Source organism: Salvia splendens, chromosome 5 (genome assembly GCF_004379255.2).
Source record: "Salvia splendens isolate huo1 chromosome 5, SspV2, whole genome shotgun sequence".
Classification (NCBI taxonomy): domain Eukaryota; kingdom Viridiplantae; phylum Streptophyta; class Magnoliopsida; order Lamiales; family Lamiaceae; genus Salvia; species Salvia splendens.
The window spans coordinates 6,531,287-6,547,198 of NC_056036.1; the positions used below are offsets into that span (position 1 = coordinate 6,531,287).

The window sequence follows — 15,912 nt, forward strand, 5'->3', positions numbered from 1 at the left end:
GATAATACTACTGTATGATTTAAAACAAAATTAAATTTACACCCTCTCATAAAAATTAAAAAGCCTCATCTATTGACATGACATCTATAAAAACTCAACAATTTTCATTTGCCCACTTTCCTCCAAATCTTGGTATTTGCGAATAATATTATTTACATGAATCCGCATTACGTGGGCCCCATATCATTGATGCATGTAATTCTTTACTCAAAGCAAAAATATTAAATACGAATAACACGAATTTTTTATACACTCATATTTAATAAAAGAAGCTATTTTAAATTTTTTTTCACACAGAAGACAACGAAAAGTCCATTTACTCATTTACTCACAACTTCGCACGCCTATTATTTTCTTTAAAGAACAACGAAAAGTATGAGGTAAAGATTAAAAAACCCTAAAAATATTCTTTTCAAACCTAACTACATTTAATTCCCATTCATTATTTACGTATGAGTCTTGGTGAATTAGTTACTCCCAAAATTGAAATTGCCTCACCCATTTAGGGTTATCCCCACCTTTACCACTCTCTTTATTACCACACAATTTAGGGTTCTCTTTTTATTTCTCAGAAAAAACCCCTCTCCCACCCCCACTTGCGCAACCACCGCGCGTTCCCCCACGCCCATTCAGATCTCGCCCAAGTGCGTGGACGATCCGTTGGCTCGACCGTCGCAGCTCAACAACCCTCCATAATCGGCCCGTGCCCCCACGCGCCAGCCCTCGTCTGGCTAGGGTTTACAGTGCGAAACCCACCATCGCGCCATGCTGGCGCCCTCCCATTGGCCCTATCCCTCTCTCTCCTCCCTCCATTTCTCTCTCTAGAAATGGGAGTACATATGCATACAACGACAAAAACAGTATAAATACTAAAAATTTCGTATTTTTCATTAAAAATTTGCGCACTTTATCTCTCTCACTATCTTCTAACCTCTCTTTCTCTCTCTGTAAAAATAAAAACATTTCCTTCGAATTTCAGACCTAAAAAAAAGCGAGCACTCCTCCGTTTCTTGCGAAGTCCAATCAGCGGGGGCTTTTATCGAATCGCTTCAGCGAATTCTTAGAGATGATATCGCGAGCTTCTTCGAATGAAGATTGTTTCTATCTGAGCTGTAGATGGATTGCGCTGGGTTAATTAAACAGCGGTGGTTTTTTATCTGATTTTTTCCCTTCGATTTCCGATTAAGGTTAGCTCCTTTAATTTTTGCTACTGTTTGAGTTCAATTTCTCCTTATTTTTGTTGCTTCGTACTAGGTCTTAGCTGACTTCCAGCTAATTTTTTTTTAAATATCCCTTTATCTGAAGTGGGTCTTTCCATTTATTTCTATAGCGTCGGTTTATTTTATTTCCTTTTTTTATTTTCCGGTTCAATTCCGCTTCACATTATTGTTATTTTATGCTGCTTTACAGCTGATTCCTTACTGATTCAGCTAGTGTAGTGGAGATGCCATCGATCCGTGTTTCGTTAAACCCTAATCTGGGTTAGTGAGATGAGATTTATTTGGGTTGCTTTTTTATTCGATTACGGTTGGGAGATTTAATGTGGGTTTCGAGTTAATTTCTGAGCCGTCGATTCATCTTTGGTTTCACTGTTGTGGAGAGCAATCAAATCAGCATCTTTTCCCCTAAAGAAAACCCTAGAATTGCCTTTACCTTTATTTCTTTATTTTCTTACTTATTTTGCTTACTAGTATTTGGGAAGTTTAGTTGGCTTTAAACGTGACGTGCTCGAGTACTAACCTTTGACTGGATTAAGCTTTGTGTTTACTTTGATTATGAAATTAGGGTTTATATATTTGGTTGGTGAAACACCTAAATACTTTCACCATTGCATGTTACCGTTGCTTGGTGCTGAGCTTTGGTTTCTTCTTCCATCTCTGGAGTTTGAATTGTTTATTTGCCTTATTTGGGGATTGATTCTTCTTGTCTAACCAACTTTTGATCCACTTTAGTTTTTATATCGCATGTGATAATATAATTTTATTCTTGCCGCTCCATCTCATGCATGCCTTTACTGAGTTGGTATTTGTGCTTTGAGTTCTTGAGTTGCGATTGCAAGCTATTAGTTCATTGATCCTCCCTTGTTTTATGGTGTGATGGTTTTAGGTTATTTTTAAATGGATAAGAGTATTGTGGCTGTGGAAGAAAGTCATTGCAGAAGCGATTATCCAGTTTCTGCATCAAAGTCTTTAGGATCACTCGTCCAGATTAATTCTATAGCTATAGATCTCAGTTGTGCCATGGAAGAGATTGAGTCGCCCTTGCATGAGCATTTTTCTATACGGTAAGTCTTTCTTTACTTTCTTTTGAAATTTTTTTCTGGTGGGATAACATATTGTGTGACGGAATGTTCTTAAAGAGGTCATTGTGTGGTAGTGTCATCCTTGACGAAGCATTACCTGATAGTGGCAAGTTAAGTGAGATATATACTGCAATACTGCATCCTGTAATATGATTTTGTTTCTTCTTGTGGTGAACTGAAACATACTTTATTGGATATATAGCTTTTTTCTTATGTCAATATGTGATGTACTGATGTTAGAGCATCTTTTCTTACCATTTTCAAGAAAGCATATTAGAGTAATAGTGTTGTGTGATTTGTGCTGTAAAGTGTACATTGTTCGAGCTTCTTGGCCTCTGGAGAAAATGTCTGTATTTTTTTCTAATATGCCGTCTATAGTTATATGATATTCCACATTATAACTTTTAGAAGTTTTTATATTGTTCTTTCTAGATGCGATCTAACAATATACTCCCTCCGTTCCGCGGTAGTTGAGTCATTTCATTTTCTGCACTCGTTTTGAAAATGTAATAATAAATAGTTAAAATGGAGAGAGAGTAAAGTAAGTGATAGAATGAGGTAGATAAGAGTCTTATCTACATTATTCTCTTTCTTACTTTACTTTTTCTCAACTCTAACTATTTATTATCATTTTTCTAAAATGAGTGCAGAAAATGAAATGACTCAACTACCGTGGAACGGAGGGAGTACATCGTAGTATATTCTTTACAAAGACTGGTGTATCATTCTCATTGACTCATACTAGTATAAAATTGTTAGAGACTGCAGAAATTTATATATCAAGGGATAGTAACTGAATCTGTGGATGCAGTGGCTTTGTTGCTGGAATGCGGAAAAAAGATTCGAAGACATGTTTACCATTTTCCTCCCAAGGTGTAAATGATGATTTCATCGATGATCTACCTCCGTTATTTGTACCTAAGTTTAGATGGTGGCAGTGTTCGACCTGTGTCCCAGACTTTGCTGCTGAGGGTACTGGACTTGAAATGGTGCTTGCAGACAGAAGTGATGCTGGCACAAGTACTTGTCAGCATGTTGATCCAGAGAAGGGAGTTTTGTTCTCACATAGCAGACGGAATATAGGTACATACGTGCACCGCACCCCCAAATCAGGCATGTTCTGTCTAGCATAGTCTTCTTTACATCTGTTTACTAATATGCTTTGCAGGTGATAGGCATGTTTTAAAGGAGTCACATGTTATAAGGGTTTCTATAGATAGGGCAGACAAAGATCCAAGTAACAAAATGAAAAATGCCGGTCCACAGTGCAAGCATCATAAAGCTACCACAAGTAGGTTTTAATTTATTACATAAGACCACACGAAACACAAGTTCCAAAGCTGTCGACACTATTTAGCCATTTTTTTACAAACAAAGTATGTCTGCAGGCAGCAAAGAGAAATCAGATGTCAAGAATGACGAATGTGGGACTTCATATGCTCATACAACAAAATCTAATCCAGTCCAGATTGTAGAGAGAAATGATAACAATGCAGGTGTTTGTCAGAATTGTTTGGCTTCTTTGAGATTTTTACTATCTCTAGGTCATTGGATGATATATTGGTTTGCTTTTCTCGGTTTCAGATGTGTCAGATATGAGAATAGCTGAGAATGCTTCATTCGGATTTGATGAGCCAGATGATTTATCATTCCCAAGTGATGCCGCAGGTTGTGCATTACCACGTAGGAGAAAGCCAAAATTGCGTTCTTTGGCTGATATAATGGAGGAAGAAAATAATTCAATTAGTGAGCATATTAAAACGAAGTCTGCTTTGTTCAGTGGGATGCAGGTCAGATCTACCGAGAAGGAAGATGATTCACGTCATCGTTCTGAGTTGGAGACGTCTGCTGATGTGGCAGCAGTATCTAGAAGTCCTCATAGGAAAAGAAAGATTGCTGCTGAAGAAGACAGAGGACCTCCTCAGGAAACTAATCCACTTGATACAGCTAAAAGATTTAAGGGTCCACTTCCAGATTCAGATAAAAGACGTAGAACACTTGAAATATCCGATTCAGAATCGGGAGGAGATGGCTCCGCAGAGTCGGATTTGCAACTTAGTGCAAAGACTCAACAGAACAAGCCAAAAAGAAATAAATTTCTTGGAATCAAAAGAAAGAGGAAGCATATTTATGGTGACAATGGAATGCCGATAAGTGACTTGCTGCCAAAGACAAATGAGATGTTTCTGGAAAACATGCAGAGACATTATGCTCCAGTCAAGACTAATTGTGGTAATATGGAGAATGTCCCTCACGTAATGAGAGGAGAATTCACACCGCATTTAAATAATTTAATATCTAGAAAACAAGTGGATAGAACCTCTGATAAGTCCACAAGTAAGAGGCCTGAAGTCGAAGTTGATCATAGAACTCTCATGCCTCCAAGAAAGAGCTTTGTGGGAGGCTGCAGCATTCAAGGGAAAGTGGCCTTGGAGCTTTCACTGAACAGCTATACAAATGCTGAAAGAAACTCGAACAGCCAAATATCTGACAGGCAGCATAGGGCCATTCCGGATCTGAATGAGTCATTTACGGAAAAATCGTCTTCATCTCAATGGAAGCAGTTGTTAACTTCTGAGAATAGGTGCTCAACTGTGCACAAAAATTTGGTATGCCAAGTTTTTTGTATTGATAAATTGTATGATTATTCTACTATGAAGTTACACAACCTTTATACCTCAGATTTCGACAGCTATGAATCTTTCTAGGACAAACCAACAAGAAAGGTTTAGTTTATTCTACTTGATTGGGGGTATAAGTATCTGATGTTTGCTATCCTACTACTTTAACTACTGTCGTATTTTGTGCGAAATTTCATTTGATATTAACTAGTTGTATTGAATCCAGGATATGGCCACCTCCTCTAGTAAACATATGGCTGAAGAAGGAAAAAGACAATTTGGAGTGTCTATGCCACAAGCTGTCCGTAAGATACATAGCAATGTAGAATCTGGCGGAACTTTAGATGATATACCGATGGATATAGTTGAGCTTTTGGCAAGGAATCAACGTGAAAGGACGCTTGATATGTCGAGAAACCATCTACTTGCTTCTACCAGCAACAGTTCTGTTAGAGGGTCTCCCTCCGTCTACGCTGATGGATGTCCTGGCGTCATCAGTTTCCCTCTAACCAATGCAAGAAGTGGGATTAGTGCTAAAAGTGGCGAGACGGGACCCGGCCAAGGTATCTTGAGTTTCCCGCAGGCAAAAAATTGTCAGTTGGACATAGGCAGTATGGAGGAGAACCAGTTCAGGCTTTTCAATTCATTCAAATCTTGTCAACCAAAGAAATCACAGTATTTGGCCTCAAATTCTCTCCATTCGGGGCCTAGACCTAGTGAAGGGGCTGATCTATTATGGGCTCCAAGGAGGAAGAACGCACCTTTTCATCTTGATGTTCGACCAAACCGCTCTGTTCAGCATAGTGGTATGGATATGCAGTCATTCCCCGGCCAAAGCTACAAGGGGAAGAATGTTAGTGATATGAAGGGCGAGGCAAGAAGAGCTGCACGTGATGCCTCTGCAAAGAAAGATGGTGGAATCGGATCAAGCACCAAGTCTGCTGGATCTATGGATGCTTATACAAATGATACAATACCAGCTATGCAGTTACTGTCCTTGATGGATCGTGGAATTGTATCAGGCTCTACGTTCAAAGAAGATTCAAATAGCTTTCATGATAAACCTTTCTCTCCGTGCAACCACCATCCATGGCTTAATGTAAGCGAAAAGCAGAACGACCCATTCCTCAACGGGTCCTTCTTCTCACAAGGTAGCCACAGTAATAAGGACTTCCCTGTGTTACTAAACGGTATCTGTTTCCCTGGTGAATCCTCTAAGAAAAAACACTATGCACAAGGTCAATATCATTTTTCTCAACAGTTGATGATAGTTACTGCATTTGTGTTCTTTTAACTGACATTTATATCTGAAAATTGATTCATGCCATCAGGCCACATGCCTACACCACGAGGAAACAGTAAAACCTTCAACACAGACAGCTCAGATAATCTCATAACTCGACCAGGAAGGGGCAACATGGAAATGGAGATTTGCACTCTAAACCGGAATCCTGCTGATTTCAGCATCCCTGATGCAAAGAATGAGTATACTAGAACTGCTAGAGGTATGAAATCGAGAAAAAGGAATTCTTTGAAGGAAAGATCCCAGGGCCTGAATTTGGAGGGTCTGAAGAGAGGAAGGGCGAGAAAAGACGCCACTGTGAGAGAGTATTCAAGAAAATAGCTGAGAGAACCTTATGGCATTGTTATGCTTCGTGAGTTGGTGCAGTAAGACCGAGTTTATGCTTTTCTTTCAATGGGATGGATCTCTTTAGTTTTTTCTTTTTCTGAACATGTTACTCGACCTCGGTCCACTTTTCTTTCTTTTTTGGGGATCTTGTTAGATCAGCATTGAAGCATAAATATGATACTCCATATAGATAGTCAGATTTCTCTGCAAGATCTCAAGGAATGCTGCTGTGTAATGTTTGTTGGAGGTTTCATTCTAGATTCTTCAACTTATGTAGTTCAGAAGTCTGTTTCTGGACAAACTCACAGAACTAAATGAAACTGTGTTATATTTCCCTTTTTATTTCCATGAGTCAGGAGTTGTTTAGCTTTGGATACACTACTAAAGTAAAAGAACTATACATGAAATATAGTTATTGATATTATTATTAGTACGACAGTTATTAATGTTTCTTACATTCCTGTTCGTAACAAGATATGCATATTACTCATTAGGCCATCCACAACGTTGTTCCTATACCGTTCCTAAACCGTTCCTTAAACCACTATTTGATGGCCTCAATGTACTTATTTACTCAATTCCTTAACTAAGGAACGGAACCTGCAACCCTCCGTTTCTTATCCGTTCCTTAACCGTTCCTTAAATTACTATTCATTCAATTTCATTTTGTATTTTTATTTCCAACCCAATTCAATTTAAATAAACACACTTTAATAAAAAACAAACACACTTTATTAAAAAACACACAACATTAAAAAAATTACAACTTAAACTTTAAAAAAATAAAAAACACACAATAATAAACACACAATTAAACATGGAAAAATAAAAAACTACTCCGTCGGCTAATCATCCTCCGGAGGCGGTCGAGGTTGAGGGGGAGTCGGAAGGCCAAGTTGTGCTGCCATATGCACAATTCCGTTCCACCAGGCCGCGAATTGGGCGTACGAGAAGCGGGAAGTGTCCGCCATTGTGGCGGTCATGTACGCCACCATAAGTGTGTCCGAGCCTCCCCGCGAGCCCGATCCCGAGGCCGACTGGCTTGATTCGCCTCGGCCCTTCCTCGCTCTAGCCGCCTTCGCCGCCTTCGTCCCTTGCGGCCGACGGCGCCCACGGCTGGATCCCCCGTATTCGTCGGGCGTTGGATCCCCCGTACCCCCAAACACCTGCGGTTCACCCTCGCTGGCCTCACCGGTGTCACCAGACGAGTAGTTGCCGGTCGCCGTGTGCTTCGTGCGCTTTGAGGTTGAGCCCGAGCTCGGGCGGACACCGCCGGCCCACCTTTCCTCGTCCTTGACGAGCTACCAAATATCAACATATTTGAACTGTAGCCCGGTGTCCTGGTAGAAGACGCGCAAAGCCGCCCTCAGAATGTCGGCGCCCGAAGCTCCGCTTTGGTAGTTCGCCTCTTCGGCCGAGTAGATGCCGCAAAATTTTTTGACCTGTACGTCGACTCGGCCAAAGTGAGCACGGAGCATTGTATATTTGCGCTTCCGGGCCCCTTTCGGCTTAATCTGGTGGTAGACATCGCGGACCTTTTCCCAGAAGCACTTGGCGGCTTGTTGATTCCCGACGATGGGATCGTACGAGACGGTGAGCCAGGCGGTGTACACCGCCTTTGTTTCTTCGTTGTTGTACGGATGCCGGCCCAGATCCTCCGGTTCCTCCTCCTCTGCCTCCTCGGCCGCCTCAGACGCAGACCTGGCGCTTTCACCGCCTCGACCTCCTCCCTGGGTGGGTTCAACGGGGATATTCTCCCGAATCTGGGACAAACCCTGAGAAAGGCGCGAGCCGGGTGGTCGTGCGTAGGCATCCACATCGAAAGTGGGTGGTTGGTACCCACCCGGCGTCGCCAACCCCTGGGTGCCCGGCGTCGATGACCCGGAACCACCAAGTGTGTTGTACATGGTCTGCCAATCGCCCAACGCGTTGAGATCCCACCCACCGGAGCCGTCACCGCCGTAGTTGCCGTTGCCGGACATTTTGTGTAGAGATTGAATATGAAAATTGGAGAGGAAATGATGTTGGTTGTATGTGAAATGAGAATGAAGTAGGAGTATTTATAGAATACGAAAATAAAAATAAAAATAAAAAAAATAAAAAAGTTAAAAAAACGGTAATATTAACGTTATAAAAAAAATTTAAAAAAATTTTTTTTTTAATAATTATTGCGTCAGCAGGTGACGTGTCCCACTCGCGGGCCGGCGAGTGGGACTCACGCACGCCGCGGGGAGCGCCACGTCGCCGAAGCGCACGGCGGCACAGACCGTGCCACGTTTCGTTCCGTCGGCACCCGGCACGGAATGGGAACGGAACCGGGACGAAACCATGCGCCGCAACGCGTTCCGCGGCGAAACCGTTCCGGCGGAACGGCACGCGGAACGCCGGCGGCCCGCGTTGCGGGTGCTCTTACTCCCTCCGTCCCATGGTAGTGAGAGACTTCTTTTAAGCACGAGTTTTAGGAAAATGATAACTAGTAGTTAAAATTGAGAAAGAGTTAGTACTCTATTTTATTTTACTTTACTTTACTTTCTCCCCACTTTAACTATTTAATTACATTTTCCTAAATCTCATGCTTAAAATAAGTGTCTCACTGACTGTTATACGGAGAGATACAATTTATTTATTTTTTAAAACTAATTAAGAGATGAAGAAAACTGGAATTGTACCATGCATGAACTCTCAGTGAACGGCAAACTAATTGGTTATAGGAAATACTATGTATTATCAATTGAACTCTACTTGAATATCATGTTTAGAGTATTTATCTTAAGGTTTATAACTCTAATTGCAACCATGTGTGGCGAGATGTACCCCTAAAAGAGGTGATTTTATCTGATCTGTTACATTAAATTTGATTTGATCATTATTAGGCAATTACAAAAAAAATTTGAAAAGTTGTGATTTTATATTTCAAAAGTTATGGAATCGATCAAAAGTCAAATTAAAAATTACTCTAATTTTAAAAGAAATTATTATCCTTTTTAAAATTATGTACTGTATCTTAAAGAACAATAAAGTCCCTATTACAAAAGATAACTAGGTTAGGTTAGAAAAAACTAGGGTTTTGTTATGCAACTAGAGTCAACTCTACATATATACTATGATATGATCGATAGGTCAGGTAATTTTTAAAGAAAATAAGAGAATAAATAAATTGTAATAACACCCCTAATTTAATTACATTGTTTTCTTTTCCCCTGTGAAAACAGTATTCTCATTAATATTAATAATAAACACCATTTTTGCTATTAAATAAAAGCTTATATTATTAACAAAAGCATGATGCGTCCATCCATTACCCCACCACATATCAGCATACGTAATGCGTACATATTACTCTATGAATTACATAAAGAAATTACTAGTTAAGTTATAATTCGACCAACTATAAAAGATCATCTTGATATACAGTATATATTTAAATAAATGGGTGTGTAATCTGACTTCAAATGTTTCACATGCATGATGCACCAACCAACCAGTTATATGAGTGAATTGTATATTTAAATTGTCCATAAACTATCCCATTTGAACTTTGTACTCTAAAGAAAATAAAATTGTGAACTCTAAACTTATGATATATGGGGGTTCTTTAGTTTTGCGAGATTTATATTTGAGTTATGTGATTGAATCTCACAACTTAATAGTAGATGGGTAATCATATGATAATAAGTCATAGGCACTCCCTCCAATTAAAATAATTTAACAATTTAAATTTAGATGAATAATCATATGATAATGAGTCATGATAACTGAACGGAATGTTAGGAGAGTAGTATATAATCTCATATAAATTCCTTTTTAACTTTTTGAATTTTATTTGAACACTTGAGAAGATGTGAGGTGTTGGGGGGTCTAATATGATCCATTAACCATTTAGGCCCATATATTGGCCCCACTCCCGATGCACTATTAGGGGTAGAAAAAAATACTAAAATATTAAAATATCGCATTTACCGTATCACAAGTATCGGTTTTTGCTATACTGTAATTTTTGGTACGGTAACAGTATCAATTTTCCTATATCACGGCATACCCTACGAAAACATGTATATATTGATACTTTTAAATATTTTAGGTATAAAATAGATTTTTTTCTAGTATAGCGGTATTACGATATATCGTATATATATAGAAAATTCGGTATGGTATCAGTAAGATATTTTGTCATGCCGCAATTTTCGATACGATATGCGGTATGACGTTCTCGGTACTGTATACCTTACCGACCCACCGTCCCACGCCTTATGCACAATAAGTAAAGTAAGAGAGATGGAGAGAAATGTACAGTTAATGTAGTGTTCGTGGATAATGGGACTCATATTATTATTAGTGTCACTATAAAAAAAAACTTATCTTGTAGGGACACAAAAATTGAGATGCAATTACTTGTGTTAGAAAATTTTATAAAATAACAACAATTTAGGATGCAAAGAAAAGCGTCTTAAATTAAGGATAAATTAACTTAATCTTTTTTGCATTTTTAGAACGCTTCCATTTTCACCCTCTAATTTTAGTTGGGATACCAACAATAACGAAGTGTTAGTTGCATATTAAGAAACACAAATTAGCAACCTTAATTGCATTTAAAAATGTCCTTAATAATTTTTTTATTGTAATGTGTTTAATGTTATAACGGGTGAGTCATAGTGTTATAAGTTATAAATAAATTTTTATATATATGGATAATGTGTTGGAAACAACTTTTCACGAATAGAAATGCTGCCATTTTTATTGAACAGATAAAAATAAAAAATAAGTAGGGACTTGCAATTGTCCAGACAATATCTGAAAAAAAAAATTAATCTTTGGAATTTTAGGCAATCTTGATTTGAAACGTGGTAGATGAATTGGTTGGTGGAGGACTGCAGCTATCAGAAAGTAAAACATATCTAATTTCTTTTTTGTAGTTATAATTCGAAAAACAATAAGACCATTTCAACTAGGACAAACTACATTATTTATATTTAAATTTTTGAAAGAGATGCGAATAATTTTATCTATCTACAATCAAAGCTCACTGGAATCGAACCAAGAGAAGAAATTAAAGAATAAATTAAAAATAATATTTTGACAAAATGTGTGGCCAGAAAATATTATCTCAAATTTTAATGAATAAAGAGAATAAATAGACAAAATTATCCTTTATGGGTTTGGGGTTTTTTCACTTAAAGTAAAAAATTAGCTCAGATGATATTAAACTAAAGTTCATTAACCTCAAAAGATATTTTTAAAATATTCCCTTTAAATTTTTGAAAGAGATGTGACATAAATGCGCAGATAATTTTATCTATCTACAATCAAGGCTCACCACTTATGGAGTGTTCGGTTTGCAAGATTATATTTCATGATTAAATTTGTACGTATTAAGTTTTGTTCATTAGATTGTATCTCATGACTTAATCCCAGATATATAAACAATGGAAACATTAAATTATATGGAAAGTTTCGCCATGTTGTATGTATAATAAATACACTATTTATGCAAGAGATATTCATTATTTTATTTATTTAAATATTTAATCATCCTTCACAATTATTGTCAATCATATTATAACGTAAATATAAAAAAAATGATAGATTTATATTAGAACTATTACTATTTGTTTATTTTATTATAAAACTGTGAGATATTTCATGTATTAGTATTAATTAATTTTTATAAGATTACATTTTTTAATTGGGTCACTGTCACTTTATTATAGTAGTTTTAGTTTTTTATAATTTTAAATTTAAATGTTATTCATGGAAATTTTGTTTATGGAATTTTTTGATGGTATGTTGGAAAGGATAAAATGTACAGTAGTTTTTAGATCATCTTATTATTATTTAACTATTTTTATGATTTAACATAGCACTCGTGTATAATATTCATACAATCATTGTGCAGTGAAAATATTAAACAAAAACTATACTATACAATTAGTCATATAATTAATTTAACTTATACACTTTAGAATTATTTATATTGTTAATTTAATTTATAGTATTCAATGCTAATAAACTTGCAGTTATAATTACATGTTTTAATTATCTAAATTTTTTTGTATATATAAATAAAGAGACAAAAAGTAATCATCTAAATCTAAAATGGGTGACGTGATCAATTTCTGTATTTATGTGTAAGATGACTTAGATAATAATTGTAAAAAATGATTAAATAGTAAAATACATAATAGTGTATGCATTATACAGTACATAGAATGGGTAGAAGCTTTCCATTTAATTTAGAGTGTTCCATTGTTTATATATCTAATTGAAAATATATACTCCCTCCGTCCCAAGTTACTTGAGTCATATTCCATTTTGGATTGTCCCAAGTTACTTGAGTCATTTATCTTTTTAGCAAAAAAAAACATCTAATCATACATACTTTATTCTTTCTTTTACTTTATTCTCTCATCTCTCTCTTACTTTATTTTCTCATCTACTTTATTTAACTCACTACACACAACTTTCTTAAATCTCATGTCGAAAGAAAACGCCTCAAGTAACGTGGGACATGGGGAGTATTAAAGAGACAACTCTTTTTAAAGTGAACGTACCATCAATCTTGTGATGCCACGTGGCACGTTATCCTGCAATATTAGGAGCGTATCCTGCAATATTCATTAGTAGGCATTTTGTATGAATTTCTACCATAGTAATATGTGGATTGCAGATGTTGATATTGCATTTTATGTAATGAGATTTATAGGTTTATATGATAATAGGAGTCATCATGATAGCCAGATCGAGTTTTATGTTTTAAATTTTACGAAGAATATTTTGATAAGTAGCTACGATATGTATATATGTTTATAAAATAACGTGATTAATAAATAGTTCTTCACCAAGTAAAATGGGTTTTTTTCTACCTCAACTGGTGAACTATTAATTTCACACCAATTACGGCATGTTTCAGTGTGCTCATTGTTTAACAAATTAAATTTTGAGAAATTAAATTTAAAATTGATAGAAAAGAAAAAAAAATAAAAACTGCAAAAATAGACTACAGTGTGCACTGGTCAAAAATGAACTTTTTTTTATATATAATTTTCATATATATGTGGCTACATTTTTCTATTTTCAATTACGTAAAATCTGCAAACCGTATGATTCATCGGTAAGTATCACCTACAACATTTAATAAAACATCTCCTAATGGCACCTGCAATGGGGCGCCCGATGACGTCCATCATCCTCGGGTGCGGACGATGCCCACATTGTGGGTGGTCGCCATCGTCCGCGCCCTACGTCGCGGACGATGGCCTATCATCCGCGCCATTGTCCGCGCCATTGTGGGCTCGGTGGACGATGGCGCGGACGATAGGCAATCGTCCGCGACATCGGGCACCTCATTGCGGGATCGGCGGACGATGGTCGCGGACGATGCTCCGCAAGCACTGAGACCAGGTGAAGAAGCAAATCAACATGTTCTCGTCGGAGTACGAGAAGTGCGGGAGGGGGCAGGGGAGCGGCGAGAGCTTGAGCGACGTGCGCTCCAAAGCGCTGTTGTCGTACCAGTCCCTGTACGGCGAGTTCAAGCACGAGGCCATTTGGGCGCTCTTGAGGGACAAGCAGAAGTTCCAAGGCGGGATTCTGCACACCGGGGTGACAAAGAGGACGAAGACCACCGAAGCTGGTGGTTACACGAGCAGCGAAAGTGGAACTTGTCCGGTGGACCTCAACCGGACGTACGAGGACATTGAGAGTTCCGGCACACCGATGTCCTCCCTGGGTCCCATAGGCGTCAAGGCTGCGAAGGCCAAGGGGAAGGCGGCGACGACATCATCCTTGATCCCTCTCCCGCTCCCGACCCCGAACCCGACGGCCACCGCGTACGAGCAGTTGGCAACAGCCTCGATGGCGAAGACGTTGTTGCAGATGCACAAGGCCCTCAAGAAGTGTACGGACCCTGGCGAAGCCGAATATCTCCGGGGGTTGATCGATGAGCTGCGCCGGAAGTTGGGAATTGCGTAGATTAGCCAACTTGAATCGTGTAACTTTTGTTTAATGAATGCAAACTTCGCCGGTTTTTAGTTAATCGTTGTGTTTTTTAATTTAGTTTGCATTACATATTTGAAAACATTTAAATTAATTAACAAAACAATAGTATAAAATATAGGGCGCCACATTGCAGGTGGAGGGGTAAGAGGATAAAACTGATGACGTGGCATACCATACGCCGCCCCATTGCTAATGGCCTAATATACCAAAAAAATTACATATGAATACTATTTAAAAAATAAAAAATTACCACCACTCCAAATCCAACTCATGCCAACCATGGCCTTTCCCTCTCTACCTCTTCTCCCCTCAAATTATTTACACTAAAACTAAATTTATTTTAGTGTAAATATCATATCAAACTTAATTTAAAAATAAAAATTAGTTTTAATTTAATGTAAATTTAAAGATAGTTATTTTTTACTTAAAACAAAAATGAGATTGATTTTAGTGTATTATTAGAACTAATGGTCTATTTTATTTTAAGTTTTAGTGTATTATTAGAGATACACTATATCTTAAACGCCGAGACATATTATACTCCCTCCGTTCGTTCATAGTTGAGTCATTTTTCCATTTCGGAAAGTTCCTTTATAGTTGAGTCATTTTCATATATGGTTCTAATTTTTTTCTCTTTCTTACTTTACTCTCTCTACTTTATTCACTTTATATTTTATTCTCTCTACCTTTTCTTTTCTCTTACTTTTTCATCTATTTATTTAACACACCCAACATTTTTTTCTAAAACTCTGTGCCCGAAAAGTTTCGCCTCAACTATGAAGAAATGAAGTGAATATTTTGAAACAGAGTTTAAAATGGGGGTTGGGATCCCCTTAGACATGCACAAACCGAACCAGACCGCCGGTTCACAAACTGGAACCAGCGCGGGCAGTTCGAACTGGATGGTGGTTCGGCGGTTCAAGGGGTCGGTTCAGGTTCAAAAAAAGTGTGAACCGTAACCTGAGGTTCAAAACTGCTGGTTTGAACCGGCGGTTCCAACGGTAGGATTCCGGCTAGGGCGTAGGTTTTCAGGCTAGGTGTGCAGAAAAACCGACGGTTTACGATGGTTCAACAGCTTTTTCAGGTGGCAGCGAATAGGTAGCAGTGTATAGGCCTGAAAACTGGTCAGAAACTGCCGGTTTTCGGCCAGAACCCGTGGATTAAACCGTCAGTTCAGGCGGTAAACAAGCCGAAAGTTGAATTTTGAATTTTTTTTATTTCTTCCAATTTTACTCCTATAAATACCCCACTTCCCTCGTCATTTTTACTCATCTCATTCTTGTGTTAATAAGGATTTCCTTTTCAATCTCAATTTCTCTATTCTCTATCATCATTCTTTCTAATTGCTCGAGTTATTTACTACTATA

General features: G+C 37.9%; 1 protein-coding gene across 3 annotated transcripts; it reads left to right on the forward strand.

Moving 5' to 3' along the window:
* The first annotated feature begins 911 nt into the window (after positions 1 to 911).
* Positions 912 to 6,895, forward strand: LOC121802513 (protein EMBRYONIC FLOWER 1-like). 3 transcript variants are annotated; one of them, XM_042202195.1, is made up of 8 exons: positions 912 to 1,187; positions 2,107 to 2,284; positions 3,114 to 3,385; positions 3,471 to 3,593; positions 3,691 to 3,798; positions 3,887 to 4,911; positions 5,150 to 6,161; positions 6,255 to 6,895. In XM_042202195.1, exons 2-8 carry the CDS (start codon positions 2,118 to 2,120, stop codon positions 6,545 to 6,547), a joined length of 3,000 nt encoding a protein of 999 aa, XP_042058129.1. In that variant the 5' UTR covers positions 912 to 1,187; positions 2,107 to 2,117; the 3' UTR covers positions 6,548 to 6,895. The 3 variants fall into 3 exon arrangements, with proteins under 3 accessions (XP_042058129.1, XP_042058131.1, XP_042058130.1); XM_042202197.1 differs by lacking the exon at positions 912 to 1,187 and having other exon boundaries at positions 2,126 to 2,284; positions 3,114 to 3,175; positions 3,241 to 3,385; XM_042202196.1 differs by lacking the exon at positions 912 to 1,187 and adding an exon at positions 2,953 to 3,021 and having other exon boundaries at positions 2,148 to 2,284.
* The last annotated feature ends 9,017 nt before the right edge of the window (positions 6,896 to 15,912 follow it).

What these genes read in the sequence shown, in the direction of transcription:
- LOC121802513 (XM_042202195.1), top strand. Translation starts at nt 2,118, where the DNA reads ATGGATAAGAGTATTGTGGCTGTGGAAGAAAGTCATTGCAGAAGCGAT. An exon ending in ACATAGCAGACGGAATATAG is followed by an intron (nt 3,386 to 3,470) that starts GTACATACGTGC and finishes TATGCTTTGCAG; the next exon opens with GTGATAGGCATGTTTTAAAG. An exon ending in GCATCATAAAGCTACCACAA is followed by an intron (nt 3,594 to 3,690) that starts GTAGGTTTTAAT and finishes GTATGTCTGCAG; the next exon opens with GCAGCAAAGAGAAATCAGAT.